At 40.4% G+C, this 21512-nt stretch overlaps 1 protein-coding gene across 6 annotated transcripts in view; it reads right to left on the bottom strand.

The window, feature by feature from the left end:
* Positions 1-21512, bottom strand: part of LOC105477329 (ATP binding cassette subfamily C member 4 (PEL blood group)) — a 291482-nt gene that overhangs the window by 11676 nt on the left and 258294 nt on the right. For all 6 annotated transcript variants that reach the window (XM_011733804.3, XM_011733811.3, XM_011733832.3 and 3 more), the window contains 3 exons: positions 14400-14572; positions 13821-13926; positions 4752-4886 (listed from right to left, as the gene is read on the bottom strand). In XM_011733804.3, coding sequence (XP_011732106.2) covers positions 4752-4886; positions 13821-13926; positions 14400-14572 — 414 coding nt within the window. The remainder of the gene's footprint in view (positions 1-4751; positions 4887-13820; positions 13927-14399; positions 14573-21512) is intronic.

Below are 21512 nucleotides of genomic sequence, written 5' to 3'. Positions count from 1 at the left end.
GCACTCCAGCCTGGCAACAGAGCAAAACTCCATCTCAAAAAAAAAAAGAAAGAAAGAAAAAAAATATGTTCCTATATCTAACGGTATTTCTGTATTAAAGATTTATCCAAGTAAAACCTAGGTTGCCTTCAGTTCCTATTTCATCTCATTCTCCATAGAAGTGAGGAACTGTCCTTTCCACTGTCTGTAGGACATTTCTTTGAATCTAGCGCAGAAGTATAAGAACATAAACTGCTGTGGGTTAAGCCACCTAGTCTGTGCTACTTTGCTATGGCAGCCTGAGCAAACCAGTGCACCCTTCAGCACCCTGAAATGTAATTATGTAATTGTAATTTAAAATGTAATTTTAATTTAATTTAAAATATTAAAATACTTCCTGAGTCATCTGCAAAGGTCAGTCAAAACAGAGACTCAGCTTTGCTTGCACCAGCATTTTCAGGAAAGCAGCTACGTGGTCAAGAATACGTGACTTGGAAGTACCTTTTCCCAGATGTTGAGTTTTCTTTCCAACAAATGAATTCTAATCTGTGAGAGCGAAAAGCTTGTTGATTTAGACTAATCCTCATGGTGTTACAGTTGTGAATGATGCATTGATATTTGATGCTTGCACATTTAAAAGGCTGACACTCTGACAGCTTGTTCTCCTAAGAGGACCAAGTGTATGCAGAAATGTCAAGAAGATATTCAACTTGGATGAGAATCAAGCTGTTTATTTCCTTATGTTTTTCTGTAGAGGTGACCTGAGCCAGCGGTTAGGCAGGACTAAAATCCAGGAAGGAAATTCTGCCACTGTGTGAATTTGGGCGACTAGCTGCATTTTGGATACCAAATGAGACAAGGAGCAGCATTTTCAGGCTTGACACAGAACACGAACATCAGCCTTCTGCCTTCTGTTCTCCACAGACCAGCTCTGTGTCCACATGAGGACTCATGACCCAACATCCTCGTCAATACAGTAGGACTTACAGACTGCTGTGAGGATTAAGTAGAATCATACATGCAAGAACTATGTAAACAATGTAAAATAAATTATTAAAACTACACGAATGTAAGTTATCATTAATATTGTTGAATTAGATGGAAGATTACTGGACCAGTAATCGAGATTTCAAATTCTATGACTAATGTCCCTTTCTACATGTATGTTATGCTTGCATTAAACATTGATTTAAAAAAAGATTCCTAATTCTGTCTCTGCTATAAATTAGTATGGGCCCACTTACTTCTTGGGTCCTTAGTTTCCTCATCTGTAAAACAAAGGTGAACTGTATTATGTCAGTTGGAACATGCTAAAATTCTATGACCTATTTCTTACTACTCCATGTCTTGATAATACATAACATATTTTTTAAATGGGTATTTTGATATATAGATAGGGACACATCTCTTTGATGTGAAATGCCTAAGGTACCAAAGAACAAAAAGGGTTTTTGAGGTTCCTGGCTCTTTTGTGACTAGATTATACAGGGAATCCCAAATGATTTATCGGGTTTTATGAGGGAACCTTTGGCTGGGAGACACTCTAGAAGATAAAAGTATTCTGTAAATTTCAGGTATAAAAGAAATACAGGGCTCCAAGTACAGCTTCCCCCTTGTGTGATTCCCCCAATGTGAATCACATTGATTCCCCCAGTGTGATTCTTACGAAAATTCAGAACACAGTTTTGTCGACCCTAAAGCCAGGCTTGAATCTGGACTCTGCCTATAATTCTGCTAGCTACGAGATCGTGGGCAATTTCTTTCCCTCTCTATGTCTCAGCCTCTTAAACAGGCATAATGAGAAGTGCACAGTGCTTGTCTGCCACATCTCATCATCATCATCATCATCACCATCAGGGCTCAGTACATCAATCAAATCTCTGCTCTGCTCTCTTCTTTGGTTTATATTATCAATGACTAGGGGAATGTTTAACGTATTTGTTAGTGCCCAGCGTAATACTGTGCACAGAAAGGCATTTACAGAACCATTTTGAGGATGAATGCAGGATTCAAAGAAATGTCCTACAGACAGTGGAAAGGACAGTTCCTCACTTCTATGGAGAATGAGATGAAACAGGAACTGAAGGCAACCTAGGTTTTACTTGGATAAATCTTTAATACAGAAATACTGTTAGATATGGGAACATATTTTCTTTTTCTTTCTTTCTTTTTTTTTTTTTGAAACGGAGTTTTGCTCTGTTGCCAGGCTGGAGTGCAGTGGCACGATCTCGGCTCACTGCAACCTCCGCCTCCCAGGTTCAAGCAGTTCTCCTGCCTCAGCCTCCTGAGTAGCTGGGACTACAGACGCACACCACCAGGCCCAGCTAATTTTTGTATTTTTAGTAGAGATGGGGTTCACCATGTTGGCCAGGATGGCCTTTATCTCTTGACCTTGTGATCCACCCACCTTGGCTTCCCAAACAAAGTGCTGGGGTTACAGGTGTGAGACACCATGACTGGACTTTTTTTTTTTTTGGAGATGGTGTCTGTCTCTGTCACCCAAGCTGGAGTGTAGTGGCACGATCTTGGCTCACTGTAACCTCCACCTCCCGGGTTCAAGTGATTCTCCTGCCTCAGCCTCCCAAGTAGCTGGGATTACAGGCGTGCGCCACTACACCCAGCTGGTTTTTTTATTTTTAGTAGACATGTGGTTTCACCATGTTGGCCCCTATTTTCTTATTCTGTTGTTTGTAATAGATATTTAAAATATTACATACAAACAAGCAACTTTATTCTACCTACAGTATTGAAAACCTGAAAAATATAGAAAACAATGAAGAAGGAAAATCACACCCATATTATAATGCCTACAGATGAACAGTTTTGATGGGAGCCTCACCATGTACTGCTAGAAGTCTCATTCCACCCTAAGCCAAGAACATCAGATGTTCCTTCCCTCCCTCCATCAATACAACTCTTACCTCACAGAATTTTAAGAAAGAATTACAGGTGACCACGTGACATCTGGCTAAGTCCCTTAAATCAAACTGCGGTTATCACATCTGTAGAATGAGATACTTCCACATCACCATTGTTGGAAAAAGATCATGTAGCCTGCGTGTCTTTAATGCCTTATAAACATACTTCAAGGATTATTCAGGCTATAACTGCAACATATCATAAATTCTTGATTTGTCCTGATGGCAATAACATCTTGTTTTTTTTTTTTTTTGGAGACAGAGTTTCGCTCTTATTGCCCAGGCTGGAGTGCAGTGGTGTGATCTTGGCTCACCACAACCTCCGCCTTCCAGATTCAAATGATTTTTCTGCCTCAGCCTCCTGAGTAGCTGGGGTTACAGGCATTCGCTACCATTCCTGGCTAATTTTTGTATTTTTAGTAGAGATGGGATTTCTCCATGTTGGTCAGGCTGGTCTCAAACTCCCGACCTCAGGTGATCTGCCTGCCTCGGCCTCCCAAAGTGCTGGGATTACAGGCATGAAGGCCTGGCAATTGCATTTTATAGAAGGTAGAGGAAGCGTATGGGCTATATGGGCCTAATTCTAAACAATGAAGAATGAGGGGGAAACCCAGGGCAACAGTGAGAGTATTATGTAGGAATTTTCTTTACAAATAATAAAACAGGGCCGGGCCCGGTGGCTCACGCCTGTAATCCCAGCACTTTGGGAGGCCGAGGCGGGCGGATCACAAGGTCAGGAGATCGAGACCACGGTGAAACCCCGTCTCTACTAAAAATACAAAAAATTAGCCGAGCGCGGTTGTGGGCGCCTGTAGTCCCAGCTACTCGGGAGGCTGAGGCAGGAGAATGGCGTGAACCCGGGAGGCGGAGCTTGCAGTGAGCCGAGATCGCGCCACTGCACTCCAGTCTGGGCGACAGAGCGAGACTCCGTCTCAAAAAAAAAAAAAAAAAAAAAAAAAAAAAAAAAAAAAAAAAAAAAATAATAATAATAATAATAATAATAATAATAAAACAGAAACTTGGCCGGGCGCGGTGGCTCACGCCTGTAATCCCAGCACTTTGGGAGGCCGAGGCGAGCAGATCACAAGGTCAGGAGATCGAGACCATCCTGGCTAACACGGTGAAATCCCGTCTCTACTAAAAAATATAAAAAATTAGCCCGGCGTGGTGGCGGGCGCCTGTAGTCCCAGCTACTCGGGAGGCTGAGGCAGGAGAATGGTGTGAACAGGGAGGCGGAGCTTGCAGTGAGCCGAGATCGTGCCACTGCACTCCAGCCTGGGTGACAGAGCAAGACTCTGCCTCAAAAAAAAAAAAAAAATATATATATATATATAAAAAAAACAGAAACTAGAAACCAAAAGCAATCTAGGTAGGTCTAAGTAGAATATTTTCTAGGTAGATCATTTTACAACAATAAACAATAGCCCACACATTTTGCTCAAACTCTTAAATCTCCTGTATGTACCTCAACAGCATTTGCCTATCAGTAAGAATGAAATGCAGTGGGTCTGCAGAACATAAGTACTATGTGCTCTATGCCTTTTTCTATGAGAATCTGAACCCATAGAGTCTACACGTGTAAAAAGTCTGGTCTAACACCTTTCTGCTTGGGCACACGGCACGCACACGTATGTGCACACACTTGACCCCCCAACCCCTACCCGCTTCTGCCGACTCTTTGCAGACCTGACTTCAACCCGGGACGTGCCATTAAGGCCCAGTCGTGAAGCTTTGTCTCTGCAGGCTTATAATTGAAAAGGGTACACAGTGCTTGTTACCATACCCACGGTGCCAAATTGTGCGGAAGGAGCTGCTGAGACAAACTTTAATTACAACTCCCTGGAGCACGCTCACCTGTTTTGCTGTTTCAGTGAGGGCCGCGGCTTCTGCCTTGCCCAGTTGTTGCACCATCTTGTAAAATAGGCTCTCTTTATTTTGTAGCAAAACATATGGCTCATCATATTCTTTCAGTCTTCCTGAATCTAAAACCTGTTAATCAGCAGAAAGAAACCCATTGAAACACGATGTTTTGCAGTAACATATTATAACAGAGACAATATTTCCGAAAGGGGCAGGAGAGGGAGAGAATCTGTTTGGGTGGTAGGCCTGGATGGTGTTTAAATGGTTTGATTACCCTGTTTTACCAAGCAAAGAAAGGCCTAACCTGACCTTTTATTACTATAATGTTATAGGAAAGGAAGAAAATGAAAGTTCTAGACTATTATTCTGGGCACTCAGCAGTCCTGTGGCATTTTATATTCTGCCAAAGGCATTTTGGGTTCTTATCATTACTTAGTGCTTTTAACTCTCAGACTCTCAGCATTGAAGGGTATTTATACATATGATCAGAGTTGGGAAACTTCTTGATTTAATAAAGTCAAATTCAGTTTATCTAAAAGGTAGGGTAATGTCATAAAAAACAGATGGGAAAGACCCAACAGTAAATTGCTGAGCCAGTTTCATAGACTCTAAGCAATATTTGGAAAAGAAGTAAATGCTTCTGGAATTTCTTTAAGGTTCTAGAACATGTCAGCTGCTAAGAGGGGCTAAACTCTGGATGGTGAGGTTAAGGTGCATTCTGAAATCGGCTCTGGGTGTACTTTATTATTCCGAGAGAGAAAGGCTGGCCAAAAAAGCTGTTACCTAAGCAGCTTTAGCATAATTGCTCTCTGCACAGAAGAAATCTCTAGAAATCCACTTTTCTCTTTGGATAAGACTAAAGAAGCGATTAAGAAATTGAGCTCCAAATTCCTGTGATCACAGCCCACATGACACATGAGGCAGCCCAATCTGCATTGCTGAGGGCGGAATATCTGTTTTCCCAATCACCTTTCTTTGCTTCTTTCTCTTTCTTTAGCTGCTTGCCTTTTAGCTGCTTTATTGCTCATTAATATGTCCACTGGAAATTGAAAGAGGGAGGAAGGGGCTCTTAACTCTGCATTTCTACTTATTAGTGGCTTTGGTTAATGGTTTCAGAGGGAAGAAAGAGTCTGAACAATTGGCCCAAATGACGTACCTAAGAAAACAGTTCTGATGTTAAGTGGCACTTAGTTCTTCATTTAGGCCACATTTAGAGTAAATTTATCTTAAGAGAATATGCTGAACCTCCAAGCAGGACACAGGATGTTTTTCTACATGTAGACATTGCAGTTAATTCCGTCCCATGGTATTTAATCGGACACATTTATTAAGCCTCATAAAGGGCATTTTCCTGTTAATCTTTTGTTTACTACTGTGAATCACTGCTAAGGGCAGCTTTCTCAAAAGAGTTCGAGAATAATTGAATCTGTCACATCCACATAATAATTAAAATGTCCTATAATTTGGCATGCCAATTTAGATACCCCAAATGTGTAATTTTCCTTAAGCATAGCATTACAGAGCATAACCACTCCTCCTGATGATGAAGGAAAAAATCTGCAATTTAAAAATACAGGTCTCTCTAACACTAAAGACTAAATAGATAAGTGAATCAAATTACTTTCTAAAATGATGAAGTTTTAGTCTGCAAAAGCAACAAGTAAACTTTTAAAAATTATTCCCACAGAGTTGATAGCGAGTGAGTTCTCTGTAAAGACTCCACATAATGTTTAATGGAAAGAAAGTCCTACTACTATTTGGTCCTTGTCCAAATTCCTACTAAATTTATTCACATTTGAGTGACTAGTAAATCTTTCCAGATTCCCTCTCATTGTCTGAAAACACATGAATGCCACTGAGACCAGGAGTTCTCAAAACTGACCAGAATCTAAAAAGGCAGAGCCAGGAAAAAGCATTATTATTATTAGATTAATAATAAAAATGACAAAGATCATTTTGGTCAAAATACTTTAAGCTTTATAAATATCAACAACTTAGCAATGGCATTTTATTTGTTAGGAGAGTTTTTGAGTTTGGGGGTGATAGAACCACAACCTTAATAATTTATTAGAACTTAAAATTTTAACTTCTATAAGGTTTCACACTTAAAAAATATAAAATAAAACCGACCTCTTTAATACTTTTTTGATATTCATTAAAACAAAATATAGGCCAGGTGCAGTGGCTCCCACCTATAATCTGAGCACTTTGGGAGGCCAAGGCAGGCAGATCACTTGAGGCCAGGAGTTTAAAACCATCTTTACTAAAAATACAAAAATTAGCTGGGCATGGTGGTGTGCAACTGTAGTCCCAGCTACTCAGGAGGCTGAAGCATGAGAATCACTTGAACCCAGGAGGTGGAATCACTTGAACCCAGTGAGCTGAGATGTGCTACTGCACTCCAGCCTGGGTGACAGAGTGAGGCTCTGTCTCAAAAAAAAAAAAAAAAAAAAAAAAAAAAAAAGAAAAAGAAAAAGAAAAAGAAAAAAAACCCAAAATAATCCCCAAAATGTAGTATCTTATAATGAACTGGATTATCATAGCTACAGATGAATTTGCAAGATTTGAGACATGGCATCTTTGGCATATAAATATGACCTAACAAAGAGTATGGCTACCATAAAAATCAATGAAAGCACCCCATAACTAAAATATCAGTTTGTGAACTGGAAAAGGAAAATAAAATGGGTTGAACATGCTCTGCTTTTACAATCATCACTGCAAACTCCCAAAATAGAATGGATAAGGTAATTTCTTTCCTTCCATCCATTCATGCAATATTGAGTGAATGTCTATTTCCAAAGTACTGTTTTAGGAATGGGTGATTTAAAGATGAGCAAGAAACAGTCTATCAAGATGCTGACAGCCAGAGATATAGATGGAAGTGCAAATAAGTTAAACAACTTAGCCTAGGCTGCACAAATTAGGAGACGGCAGAGCTGGAATTTGAACCCAGGTGTAAACCTGTCTTCTTCCCTCTTCATGTGAGTTCCCAGAGGTACATTTTTATTTACTTTCAGTTTCTTTGTTTTCAGAAGTAAAATATGGGCAATGAGAACTGTAAACAGTCAATTTTTTAAGACACCTTTTTATTTGGATAATAACTTTGCATATTTTAAGAAAAATATGCCTGCAAGCATAAAAAATTCACCTATTCACTTTCCACTGCAATTGGAGTCCTATTACACCCAGGACTCAGTTTTTTACTGTGTGCCTGGCATATGCTCACAGAAAAAGAAGATAATTTTTTTTTTTTTTTTTGAAATAGAGTCTCACTCTGTCACCCAGGCTGGAGTACAGTGGTGCGATCTCAGTTCACTGCAACCTCCACCTCCCGGGCTCAAGCGATTCTCCAGCCTCAGCTTCCCAAGTAGCTGGGACTACAGGTGCACGCCATCAAAGCCCAGCTAATTTTCGTTTTTTGTAGAGACGGGGTTTCGCCATGTTGCCCATGCTGGTTTTAAACTCCTGAGCTCAAAGCGATCCTCCCAGCTTGGCTTCCCAACGTGCTGGGATTACACGTGTGAGCCACCACACGTGGCCCAAGAAAACAAACTTCATTAAAGTTTCAGGATTAATAATGAGCAAGTGACACTCGGCCAGAACACATTGGAGGAAAATGAACTTTCATGAATTGCTGAATTTATTCAGCACACATTTATTGCACACTTTCTGCATTCATGTCATTGTGCTAGATGCTGTGGAAGAGGCAGAAATGGGTAAGTCCCAGCCCCTGCTTTTAGGAAGCCTACACTCAAAAAAAATAAAAAATAAAAAATAAAAAATAAAGACAGAAGAAAACACTCAAGTGACTAGAATAGCAGAAAAAAGGCAAAACAAGCGGGAGTTCAGCAGCAGCAGAAGCCACCACTGGCCAAAATTTCTGAGGAGGAGCTTCAGGGAGGAGAAGATAGCAAACTGGCCCTTGAGGAATGGACACACTTGGACACACAGAAATGGTGGTGGAGGTGAGGGATGGGAGGACAGTGGTCATTCCAGACACCAAGAGGTCTGACAGCCCACTGATCACTTCCTCAAGGGCAGGGCTATGTGACTGCTCTGGTTCACTGTTGCATCTCCAAGGCCTGGCATTGCACATGACGTGTGAGCAGGCACCCCATGCACACTGGCTAAAAGTTAAATACAAAGGAAGTGAAATTCGGGGCATGATTGAGTGACTGACCAGTGGTGCAGTCTGGTAAGACCACAGAGTGAGGTCCAGCAGAGAAAGAGTCTAGCTGGCCCTGGGAAACAGATAAGGAAGGAGGTATAGGGATGCCAGGATTCAGGCTATAGCCTTGGAAGACCACATGCCTCAAGTTGATGGCTATAGAGAAGAGAGAGAAAAGCGAAAAGGAGACATAGCAGGAATGAGGGCTAAGGCTTGACTCCAGATTAAATACTAGAAAAGAGAAAATAAGGAACAATCAAATGCTACAAGGGCCAAGTTAGGATGCACATGGAAAACAATGCTAAGAATAGAACTTTACCCGCTTAGCCTTTACACATGTTGAGTATACTTACGAAATGCCTGGGACCAGAAGTGTTTCAGATTTCAGATACTTTTGAATTTTGCAATGTTTGCATTATACATACTTACAGATCCAGCATACTTATCCGAAAATCCAAAATCTGAAATGCCCCAATGAGGGTCTCCTACAAGCTTCACATCAGAGCTCAAAAAGTTTCAGATTTAGGAGCATTTCAGATTTCAGATTAGGGAACTCAATCTGTATTTACCGATTTGACCAAAGATTCTGGAGCTTTTACAACAAAATAAAGTGACTCTGAATTTTCTTTTTGTACAGAAAAAGGGGTATAATCTTGAATTTGTATCTTCATATCTTTTGTACCTATATGAAAACAGTCCTGAACTCTCTTGCTCAGTCCTCACCTTTCCTCTACCCAAGTAAAACTATAAACTAAGCCACACATTGATGTCGGTCCTGCCGCCCCAGGATCTCTCCAGCAATGCAAACCTCAAATCACTTGCTACTCTCCAGAAGGTCAAGGAAAAACACATTATACTGGAATGCATTAGTCAGTTCCTCAGTTACATAAGCTCAACGAAGATGTGTTTATCAGGCCTGCATATCTGCAGATATTCCAGGTAGCTGTCCTAGATATAAAAATTAAGTGAACCAAATGCAAAACAATTTAATCCATTTAATTGGCAGGATGCCATCGCTGATAGTGGGGTGACCTCAGGAACAGGGGAGGGGAAGGACAGGGTGAAGGATAAAAAAGCCTGACCATAGGAAAAGAAAAGCTCGGAACAGCTTTCACCACGGCAGCAAGCAATACAGAGAAACCCCACTTAGCAACAGGCAGAGTGAGGTTGGGAGGGTTTCCATTTCGGAGGTTGGTTCTGGGCTGCCATGATGAAAGGGGTGTACAGAGAGTCATCTGATGTTCGAAATTGGTTCCTTCACGCATAAAATGGGTGCCTGTGACTCTTCTCTGGGACAAGATACTATGGCATGTGGCAAAGATTCCTCAAAATCCTGTCCCAGGTCTTAAAACAGTAAATGATTCTTCTCACCTGGGGAAAATGAAGGGTAGGTCCCAGTGAGCCACTCAGCCACTTCCCCAAAGCTCTATAATTGTGTGTATTTATTCTCCTAGTACTTTTTTTTTTTTCTTTTTTTGTGAGATGGATCTCACTCTGTTGCCCAGGCTGGAGTACAGTGGCGTGATCTTGGCTCACTGCAACCTCCGCCTCCTGGGTTCAAGAGATTCTCCTGCCTGGGCCTCCCGAGTAGCTGGGATTATGGGCACATGGCACCATGCCTGGCTAATTTTTCTGTATTTTTAGTAGAGACGGGGTTTCACCATGGTGGCCAGGCTGGTCTTGAACTTCTGACCTCAGGTGATCTGCCCTCCTCGACCTCCCAAAATGCTGGGATTACAGGTATGAGCCACCACACCCAGCCCCAGTTTGTGCTTTCTTCCTTCACATTAGTTCTTTGTCCCCCTGAACACTTTAATTAAATGTCTCAGCATAGTTTTTAAGAAGTAATTTTTCCTCTTCTGAAATGTTCTAATTGTGGCCGTTGTCGGTTTCTTAAAGAGAAGTTCCATGAAGACGAAACATAGAATTTAAATAAAACTCAAGTTAGCTTTGAGTTGTGTTTCTCCAGCTGGTTCTGTTAGAACGATTTCTCATTTGTTTTCTCTGAGAAAACTCTACTAAAAAGAGATTTGGGTTTAGAAAGAAAGACATACATTATACACCCATAAGACTGCCTACAAAGAAAAGAACTACAATCTGAATTTCTCAGTCCTGGTTTTGGTTCTCTGTAATTCACTCCCGAAGAATTCTCTAACTGCAGATTCGCTTATTCCTTGTTCACTCACGCTACCAGGGAGAATCCAGAGTGCTATAAGGACAGGTGTGCAGGGACTGGAGGAAAAGGCTGTGCTATTGGCTGAAAGGAAAACAGGTCACAAGTAACCAGCTGATCCTAAAAACTACAGGGAGGAAGCTGTCTTTAATGTGGAGATAGTGGTGCGTACTAGAAAAAAGAGGATTTCTAATTTGTCTTTCTTGCTCTACTGTTCTGTGGCAACTGAGCAAATGAAGATTAAATTAGCTGTCATTAAGACTACACCATGTTTAATAAAGTTAAAATTGAGAGAACATCTTCATAAAATAAAATTCTAAGCTTAACTCATTAATGGCACTTAATGAACCAAAACTGGGTAAATCCCTTTGGAGAGTCAACACATAAACAGAGCTATTAATTAGGTCACAGTTGTTTCCCAACAAGCCTTTTGTTTGATTTACTTACAGTAAACGAAACCATATCCATCCGTCTTTGTGGAGAAGTATTCACCAATGCAACAAAATGTAATTATTTACACCTTAAGCACGTGCAATTCCATGACTGCACGATGACAATAGTGTTGGTTATGTCCTTCATTAACATCTGTCACTTCCCCAGCCACTCCCTGAGCCTGCCCTCTGGAGCATTGAGCTTTGCAGCTGATTCACTTGTCTCTATGTTTTCACAGCTTTCAGAATAACAGAACAGAACACATGTTTTCTGTAAAGATATCTCTAAAACAAGCAAGGGGGGGGGGGAAAAAAACACCTCCAAAATCAAAGATCTGAGAAAGAACAGTATTTATGGTGTTCCCCTGAATTGAAAGGTGGCTGATGATCAGAAGCTCTAGAATATGGGAGAAGCTTTCAGCTAGGGGTCAAGGGAACATAGAGGCCAGTTCCCAATCTCAAACTACAGAATGCATGTCTCCTGGGTTCCCTGAGGCTGAATTCTGCCATTGCCTGTTAAGAAAAATTGGAAAATAGTTCTCACGAAGAATTCAGAGCTTGTAATAAGACTCCTTACTTAAATTTACACCTCCTAGTAGGACTTCCTGTGATGTCACTGATGACCTCATGGCCAGGAAGCCCTAAATGGAAGATCTCCCAATATCACTGGAGAGATCACCATAGATGGAGACACTAATGGAGTTGGGAGTAAGAAGGCAAGTTCCATGCTGAAATGTAAGGTCATCTCAACAGTTACATCCTCCAAGGGAACGCTCGCCTTTCCCTTCTCCAAATTTATTTATTCCAGGTCTTCCCCATTCATCCAGATAGTCAGGTCCCAAACAGAGAAACCAGGACTGACTCCCCCTGTCTTCCCTCAAATCTCACATTCAATCCATCACAGTCCAGTTGCTTTACTTTGCTATTTACTCCAAATCCATCCATTGCACCATCTTCACTGCTCACACCATAGTCTAAGCCGCCATTGTGTATAGTGTAGAGAGGGCAAGACCACAACAGTGAATGCTGCATTTGATGAACTGAAGGACAATAACTAAAGGACTGTGGCTTTTACTACAAAGGAAAGAGAGAGAACAGAGTGAGGAAAGGCTAAAAGGTAGGGAGGGGCCAACTGTAAATTGCTTTGTGGAACCATGTTCAGAGTTTAGATAAAGACATTAATCCAGAGAGAAAAAAATTAAGGCTCTCAGAAGCTACCTGGAGGGATTGGTATATAAAGCAATAAACTAATGGGCACATTTCAATAATGGTAACAGTGCTGATAGATCAAGGGGATGCTTGTGAACTAGGCATTTATGTGGTCTGATGCTGACTGATCAGATTTAGGAGTGACCAACTGACTTGTCTGCCAAGTTCTGTCCTTGCTTGCTGTCTCCCTAACTAATCAGACCTTCTAAGTTGACAGCACTTCCAAGCATTAGATAATAAAAGGAGTAGCTATCATCAATGCTGTAAAAGCAAATCCCAACAAGAAGTCTATATGATACATTTAGGCTACAGGCGCCCACCACCACGTCCAGCTAATTTTTGTATTATTAGTAGAGACAGGGTTTCACCATGTTGGCCAGGCTGGTCTCGAACTCCTGACCTCAAGTGATCTGCCCACCTTGGCCTCCCAAAGTGCTGAGATTACAGGTGTGAGCCACTGTGCCTGGCCTTGCTTCCTAAAATTATCACTGTTTCCCTTCATTTTCTAGGCCCTCCAATTCCTATGTAACAAATTTCCTGTTAAATCCTTTCTGTTGGATTCATTTGTTTTTCTGGCTAGGCCTTCTATGAAAATAATTTGTGATAGATCTTCTCTTCTCTTCCCCTGTGACACATATCTTGTGAACGTCCCAACAGCTGAGAAGTTCTGCAACCTTACCCAACGAGCCCCTTGCAGTATATAAAAACCTAAGTCTGTCATTAAGGGGATCAAGCATGCTGAAACAACTGTGACAGTGACGATGACTGTGATCTTCTATTTGATACTACTCTGTAGTACGACAGTTAGCATCACAAGCTGAATCTTAGATTTGGAATATTTTCATGGTAAACTTTTAACATATGATTTTTGCATATGAGTATATGCAAAGAGATACATTGGAGATATTGTTAGTGGCACTGACGGTGTAGTTAAGCATATGAATTACTGTTGGGAATGAGAGCCAAAATTAACAGAAAATTAACTTACTAGGGTTTCTATCAAGTTTTACAAGGAAGGAACAAACTGAAAAAGTGAACATAACTGGAAGCAACTGGAATTCCGCAGGTGAAGGACTCACCATTATCCTGTCGCTGTCAATAATGGTGTTCAACCTGTGTGCAATGGTTAGCACGGTGCAGTGGGCAAATTTCTCCCGGATTTTCTTTTGTATTAACTCATCAGTTCTGCAATCAAAGAAGTTAAGTTTAATTCTGTAAAGATGGGAAAAGTAGACTTAAGACTTAAAAAGCTCTCCTACACAATAGAGTTTTTTTTTAAAAAAAAGATCACATATAATCAATGTTTTAAAAAGCATGTTAAAATGTTCTAGGACAATCTTATTCTATAAAAAATCTATATAGTAATTTATTAATTTTCATAAAACAATGAAAAATATCTTCCCCCAAAATTGCTTAAAGCTGATTATTGGGAGTGGATTTTAGGAATCTAGCTCTCCTGGAATACTAAATAACATCACTGACACTGGAAAACACGTTTGGGTTTCTTGCTCTGTTTTTTCAGAATGAATGTTATCCATGTTAAAATGTTATCTCTGGGGCAAACAGTGTACTTAGAAACATTTCTCAGAATCATTCCGTGTTTCCCATTTACACACTTAAGATGTGGACTTAAAGTTACATGGACTTCAGCTTTATACCTTGGATCCACATTTGCCGTCGCTTCATCAATAATCAATATCTGATTTTTCCTGAGAATTGCCCTGGCAAGGCATACCAGTTGTCTTTGTCCGACACTAAAATTGGATCCTGATTCTGCTAATTCAGTATCCATTTTACCAGGAAGATCTTCAATGGTTTCTTTAAGTTGTACCTGTAGATGTACAAAGAAGAATGACTGATATCATTCAAGCTGCTATGGAAGCAGCCAAGCCTCATAGACATTAGAACCTTCAGGTCCCTTCTCTTGAAAGATATAACTTAAGTGGACACGCACATGAGGCTGAGAGTTACCTTTAGTTAAAATGTTCAATGAGAAAGATGGTAGAGTCAACACAAAACTGAAATATTCTGACTTAAGAGAACAAACAATGGAACCCAAGACGCTCCTTTATCACCATCAGCGAGCACAGTCTGTTCATGCAGGGCCATGTGTTAACACTGCCTGGGTCAGTTTCATTAAGAAAAACCTAGCATGATCAATAAAATGATTCTGTAGGTAAAATACAGAAAGATAAAAAAAATCCCTTCTTAACTTTTAGTTAAAAGATTACAGAAATTTAGAGACAAAAAGAGTGATGGTTGCCAAGGGCTGGAGGATTAACTGTAAATGGACACAAGGAAATTTCTTTGGGTAACAGAGACATTTTAAAACCGGATTCCTGCAATGACTGCCCAACTCTATAAATTTACCAAAATCACTGAATCACTTCTAAGGGGAGTATTTTCTGCTATGTCAATTAGACCTCGATAGAGTTGGTGGAAAAAAAAATCATATCAGTGTCCCCCAGCACCTGAACTCCCTGACCAAAAACCAACATGACAGCCACCAAGAACCCCTCTTCCAGGGAAGGAGGGAAGTTTCTCAAAAAATGAAGCTCATGCTCCCAATGTAGAGTCTGAAAAAAAGGTGAAAGGATCTTTCTGGTTGAGTCAAGTTTCCCAAAGTACATCTTGGAGAGGAGTGAGTATAACTCGAGGGAAAATGTAAAAAGAAAATTACTGCCGGAAGTGTGGTCCTCCAAAGATATCATCTTATAGGCACTTTACCATTTTGGAAGGTTTTTTAATCAACTGGGAAAGTTAAAAAAATACAAATGCAAACAATGGAAATCTGTGCCTCATTTGTTAGGAAATCAGGAGCTTATTCTTGGGCTGGTCCTTTCCCAAGTTTAAGCCCCGATTGCCAAAGCAGGTCGGTGCATTTTCTTCAGTCTAATAAATGTTTTGCAGTGAATGAAAACTCACGAAAAATAGCACACAATAACATCTTGCCCCAGACATGGGGATAGATGATGTTGATATTAATGTATCTTTATAAAATTATAGCTATCAGATGATCTGATACTACATTGGGTGGTGGTTCAGTTCACTGATGTGTTTTGGAGAAATTTTATAAAACAAGAGCCAAACTCAGGTGACATTTGAGAGCTACAGAGGAACAAAGAGTCAATACACCTCCAATTAAGAGATCAGCAAGCAGATAGATGAGTGGTGGCCAATAAGCAGGTGTACGGAACTACAATGCCCAAAAACAAAAAGCCAAGAGTAAACGGGCAACACTGTCATGTACCTTAAATATGGAAGCACACTTCTATGAATGTGATCTTGAGTTGTACTCATGATGGAAGTCCAACTCCAAGAAACAGGAATTTTGAGTTAAGATTAAATATGGTATTGATATTTGGCATTACCAAGAAAAGTTGGAAATTAAACAAAATCCGAAGTGTAAGATTTGGCTCGTGGTGCAAAATGTTGCCCTGAAAATTATAGGATGGAATATGTCAGCTTAGTCAAGCCCTCTCCATTACAAGGAAGAGGACTTACTGAGTAGTCTTTTTATGAAACATATTCAGAGACCTATACCCTATGTGATCGAACTGATCAAAAGTAGATGTTGGCAAGTTTTTATTAGCTTTTCCTTCTGAGTTGATTTTGATAATACTGGTAAGTGCAAAAAGGTCTTTCCTAAGACTGGCAGCCAGACTTTGAAGAAATAATCTCACACTTGTCCTTGATTAAGGTGCCATCCCATCATTCTTCTGGGTTTTGACTTTCCTTGAGGTTATCCACATTGACTTGATGAAGAACAGGGTTGTGAGGTGAAGAACAATGAACACATTTCCCAGAAAACAGTGTCCTCTGAGTCTCTGCCATCATGACTGAATCAGGGATGGTTATGAGAACGATATGAATGTGTGGCTGAGTGCTGTGGCTCGCAGATCACCTGAGGTTAGGAGTTTGAGACCAGCCTGGCCAACATGGTGAAACCCCATATCAATTAATAATACAAAAAAATTTAGCTGGGCATGGTGGTGGGCACTTGTAATCCCATTAGGAGGCTGAGGCAGGAGAATCGCTTGAACCTGGGAGGTGGAGGTTGCAGTGAGCCAAGATCGCGCCACTGCACTCCAGCCTGGGCGACAGAGCAAGACTCCGTCTCAAAAAAAAAAAAAAAAGAAAAATGATATGAATGTGAGGGCCCTCTGTAGTGTTATCATACATTCAAGTTATGGTTAAGTATCAGCTCTGAGAAAAACACAATGGAGGCAGTGGAACACAGTGACCAAGAGTGACAACTGGGGAAATTGAAAATATATTAGACAATGGTATTACATTACTCTTCAATTTCTTCAGTGAGGTAAATAACTGTATTATGTTATATAGTTGAACATTCTTGTTCTTAGGAGGTACAAATACATATTTAAGGATGAACTGCAACTTCATGGAAATGCTATAATTTACTTTCAAGGAATACAAGAGAGGAAGCAAATGTAGCAAAATACTGTATTAACAAATGGTGAACCTTGGAGAAGGGTATGTGTATGTTCATAATACTGTTCATTTGACTGTTCCATGATCTGGACATTTTAAAATAAAAAATGGAGCCTTGAAGACACACAGCATGGGTGTGAGTCCTGCCTGGCTCTGCCAACTGGGCAAGTTCCTGAACTTTCTCTGTCTTAGCTTCCTAATTAACTTGTAAATAAGACCATACTAAGATTCTTATGAAGATGCTTATCTCCTAACATTGTTGGAGCATAAAATGAGTCACTATGTGTAGCATTTACAATAGTGCTTGGTACCAAATAAGAGATCAATAGATAGTATCTATTCTTTTTTCTTTGTTTATTTTGCTCCTTCCTGGACAATGAAATACTGCCTTTTTTTTTTTTTTTTTTTTTTGAGGTGGAGTCTTGCTCTGTCGCCCAGGTTGGAGTGCAGTGGTGCGATCTCAGCTCACTGCAATCTCTGCCCCCTGGGTTCAAGCAATTCTCCTGCCTCAGCCTCCTGAGTAGCTGGGACTATAGGCGCACGCCACCACAACCAGCTAATTTTTTTGGTATTAAGAGATGTGGTTTCAACATGTTGGCCAGGCTGGTCTGGAACTCCTGAACTCGTGATCCACCCGCCTCGGCCTCCCAAAGTGCTGAGATTACAGGCGTGAGCCACAGCGCCTGGCCGCCTATTTTTAATAATGCAGTCAACTAATTCCTTTCACGCACTGCTCTAGTTTTCTTCATTGCATTTACCAGTACCTAAGATTATATTACATAAGTATTTTCTTATTTCCTATCTTCCATACAAGAATTTGTGCTCTAAGAGGATGGGGACTTTATCTCTCTTGATGACTGCTATCGCTCCAGAGTCTACAATGCCTATGTAAAAACCTCCCCACACATATCTGTTGTAAATGTAAAAACCTCCCCACACATATCTGTTGTAAATGTAAAAACCTCCCCACACATATCTGTTGAATGTATGAAGCCACAAGGACACAACCTCCCCACACATATCTGTTGAATGTATGAAGCCACAAGGACACCTCATTTTGTGAGATGTCTATTCTTATAAATTACAAAATAAATCCACACAGAAATAGAATTTGCATACAATTTTCTTACTAATGTTATTGTAAAAGCAACATAGTCCTTATAAAATTAATTGGCTCCAAGATATCATAATATTATAGTTTAAAATATAGAAAATCTAATGTTTTCTACATTTAATAAAGGTTGTAATTTCAGGAAAACAAGATCAAATCATAATATTTGAAACTATACATCTCAAACACAGTCTATCAGATTATTTTGAAGCTTGGAAAAAATAGGAAAGTATAGGAAAAGTGCAAATAATGAACTGAACTTTCTAAGACAGCCCATTTCTATCATCACAAATATTTTCAAAGCCTCAAGGAGATTCACGTGGATGTCAGATTCTGTTTCCAGGTTTTTTTGAACTTTCTGACTTTTCATAAAGGAAGCCTCTGATGCCAGAGGCTGAAATGTGATAAACAGCAACTCAACAGATGGGAACAAGCTTTAACGAGAACACAGCTAAGTGTGAACGAAGTGAGCGGAAGCTCATTCTGGGCAATACATGGCCGGGGAAAAATGGAGGTGCAAGGTCTAGGGAAACGAAGGCCCAGAGGACGTGGATACTGCTCGTGTGCAGATTTCTGCCTTATGGGGTCCCGAATACAAGACATCCTTGTATTCTAACAGTGATTCTATCAATGTTGAACATGATTAGATGATTTCTCCACTATTCCAACATGATATAACCTAGTCTTAATTGTAGATCCCGGTATTAAAGTCGTTTTTTAATTAACAGAAATAACATGCTGCTGATTCATTTTCTTAGTTGTACCACTGTGATCTTTTGACTTTTTTCTCATAAACGACTTCCATCTTTAGTCATTACTTATGCTATATTTATAGAGTTGCTGTTATTTAGGGGCCAAAACTGGCACTAATTCTAGTAAACTTTCTTCCATTTACAGCTGACTATTTTTCAGTATTTACGATAACTTTCAGCATTAGAAAAAAAGAACAACAACAAAAAACTGGCTGGGTGTGGTGGCTCATGTCTGTAATCCCAACACTTTGGGAAGCCGACACAGGCAGATCACTTGAGGTCAGGAGTTTGAGACCAGCCTGGCCAACATGGCGAAACCCTGTCTCTACTAAAAATACAAAAATTAGCCAGGCATCGTGTAGCGTGCCCATAATCCTAGCTACTTGGGAGGCTGAGGCAGGAGAATCACTTGAACCCAGGAGGCAGAGTTTGCAGTGAGCTGAGATTACACCACTGCACTCCAGCCTGAGCCATAGAGCAAGACTGTGTCTAAAAAAACAAATAAAAATAGGCCAGGTGCGTTGGTTCACGCCTGTAATCCTAGCACTTTGGGAGGCTGAAGCAGGTGGATCACCAGGTCAGGAGTTTGAGACCAGCTTGGCCAACATGGTGAAACCCCGTCTCTACTAAAAATACAAAAAAATTAGCCGGCATGGTGGTGGGCACCTGTAATCCCAGCTACTCCGGAGGCTGAGGCAGGAGGATCGCTTGGACCTGGGAGGCGGAGTTTGCAGTAAGCCAAAACTGCGCCATTGCACTCCAGCCTGGGTGACAGAGCAAGACTCTGTCTCAAATAAATAAATAAATAAACACATACATACATACATACATATATACATACAGCCAAGATAACACAACCACATTCATAGGACTGTCTCTCTCCGGATGCCAGACCTTCTTTTGCATGTCTGGTATTACCCTTGCCAAGGGAGAACGGGGAAGAAATAAAAAAACTTCAAAGAAATAAAAGGCATCTTTCCTTTTTATGTAAAGTTGTTAGAGAGGAAAAAACTGACAGTGCTATCCTAATCTCGAGCCAACCCTATGAGTTTGGGTTCCCATTTCCAGTTTGGCCTCATTTATAAACCAAGTGACTGTGTTTTTTGTCTGCTTTAAAGGGAGTTTCCAAATGATACCAGGTTTCCTACTAAAGAGCAGGATGAGTTATCCAGTTCTGAACTGGATATCAATGAAAGATGAAAACCATGGAGACAGCAGAGAGACAGAATGTGACAGAGAAATCCAGAGAAACTTGAATGGCATCGGAGTCGTGGTGCTGAATCCCTTGTGTGACATCTCTCAAGATAAACACACACACACAACTTCATGTTTACAATCACCAGGAAGTGAGCTTCAGAATTCTCTACGAGAAGACCCTCAGACTCCATGGACCCCAGGGGAAGATCCCTGACCTATCAGAATGACCCCAGCCTCCATCAACTGGTAGTCATGAAACTTGCTGTGAAAAACTCACAATGCTTCATCTATGAGGAGTGCTCAGCCTTTCCCCCAACCATCCAGAAGGTAAAAAGAACACAAGCACCCAGAGGAAATTTGGAAAATTCAGAAAAACCAAAGAGAAAAGAAAACACTCTCCTCCAGTCTTTGTCTCATTACCCCCAAGCAAGCAGTGTAAATGCTCTGGTGTCTTTCTTAGGTCAGGTTTCGGAATATATGAATGATGAAAAACAGCTGGAATCACACCGGAAATACAATGTGGTACCCTAATTTTTAGAAACTCTTCCAAATCACTCCTAGAGAAACCTACAATGCCATAAAGAAGTAATTCCCAGAGAAAAGACAACGATGGGATAATTTTTCACTTCTGAGGGGGACCTACCACGTCTTCCACCTCATCATTTCTAGAATTCTTGAGAGACTACTAAATTTTATTTTAATTTTGGCTATAACAAATGTAATGAGTTACAGCCATGTTCCACGATGGTTTTTGATAGGATCATCTCCCAATTAACATTTCTTCACTATTCATAGAGAAATGTGTTTCTAAAAAGTAATTTTACTCTCTGAGAATCTGTGACAAGAAATCTCAAGCTCTGAAACAAATAGAAAAATACTTTATGAGTAATTCTTGCTCTTTTAGGGTATGTCACAATTTCACTAATAAACTTGTCCTGAGAATTTAGGGGCAGGAGATTGCCTTATCTTTCTTTACATTGGACAGTTAACTGTACCCACCTCTTCTCTCCTAGAATTTCACTGTACAGAGATTCACAAATCTAAATGAAATCAGAGGTCAATTGCTTATCGAGTATCAGGAGGTAAAGTAACCAACCTAATTTAGAAAAAGAAAATCCCCACAGTTGCTGGAAAGCAGGGTGGATGTGTAAGGACTCGGCAATGACATGTCTTCAGAAACAAGAATTACTGGCAGGAAACTGTCAGGCCTCCAAGTCTACTTGCTCACAGTCAAAACCCATCTATAAATTAAAGATTTC

The sequence above is a fragment of the Macaca nemestrina genome, chromosome 16, assembly GCF_043159975.1.
Source record: "Macaca nemestrina isolate mMacNem1 chromosome 16, mMacNem.hap1, whole genome shotgun sequence".
In the NCBI taxonomy this organism is placed as follows: domain Eukaryota; kingdom Metazoa; phylum Chordata; class Mammalia; order Primates; family Cercopithecidae; genus Macaca; species Macaca nemestrina.
This window is presented reverse-complemented; position numbering and strand designations above follow the sequence as displayed.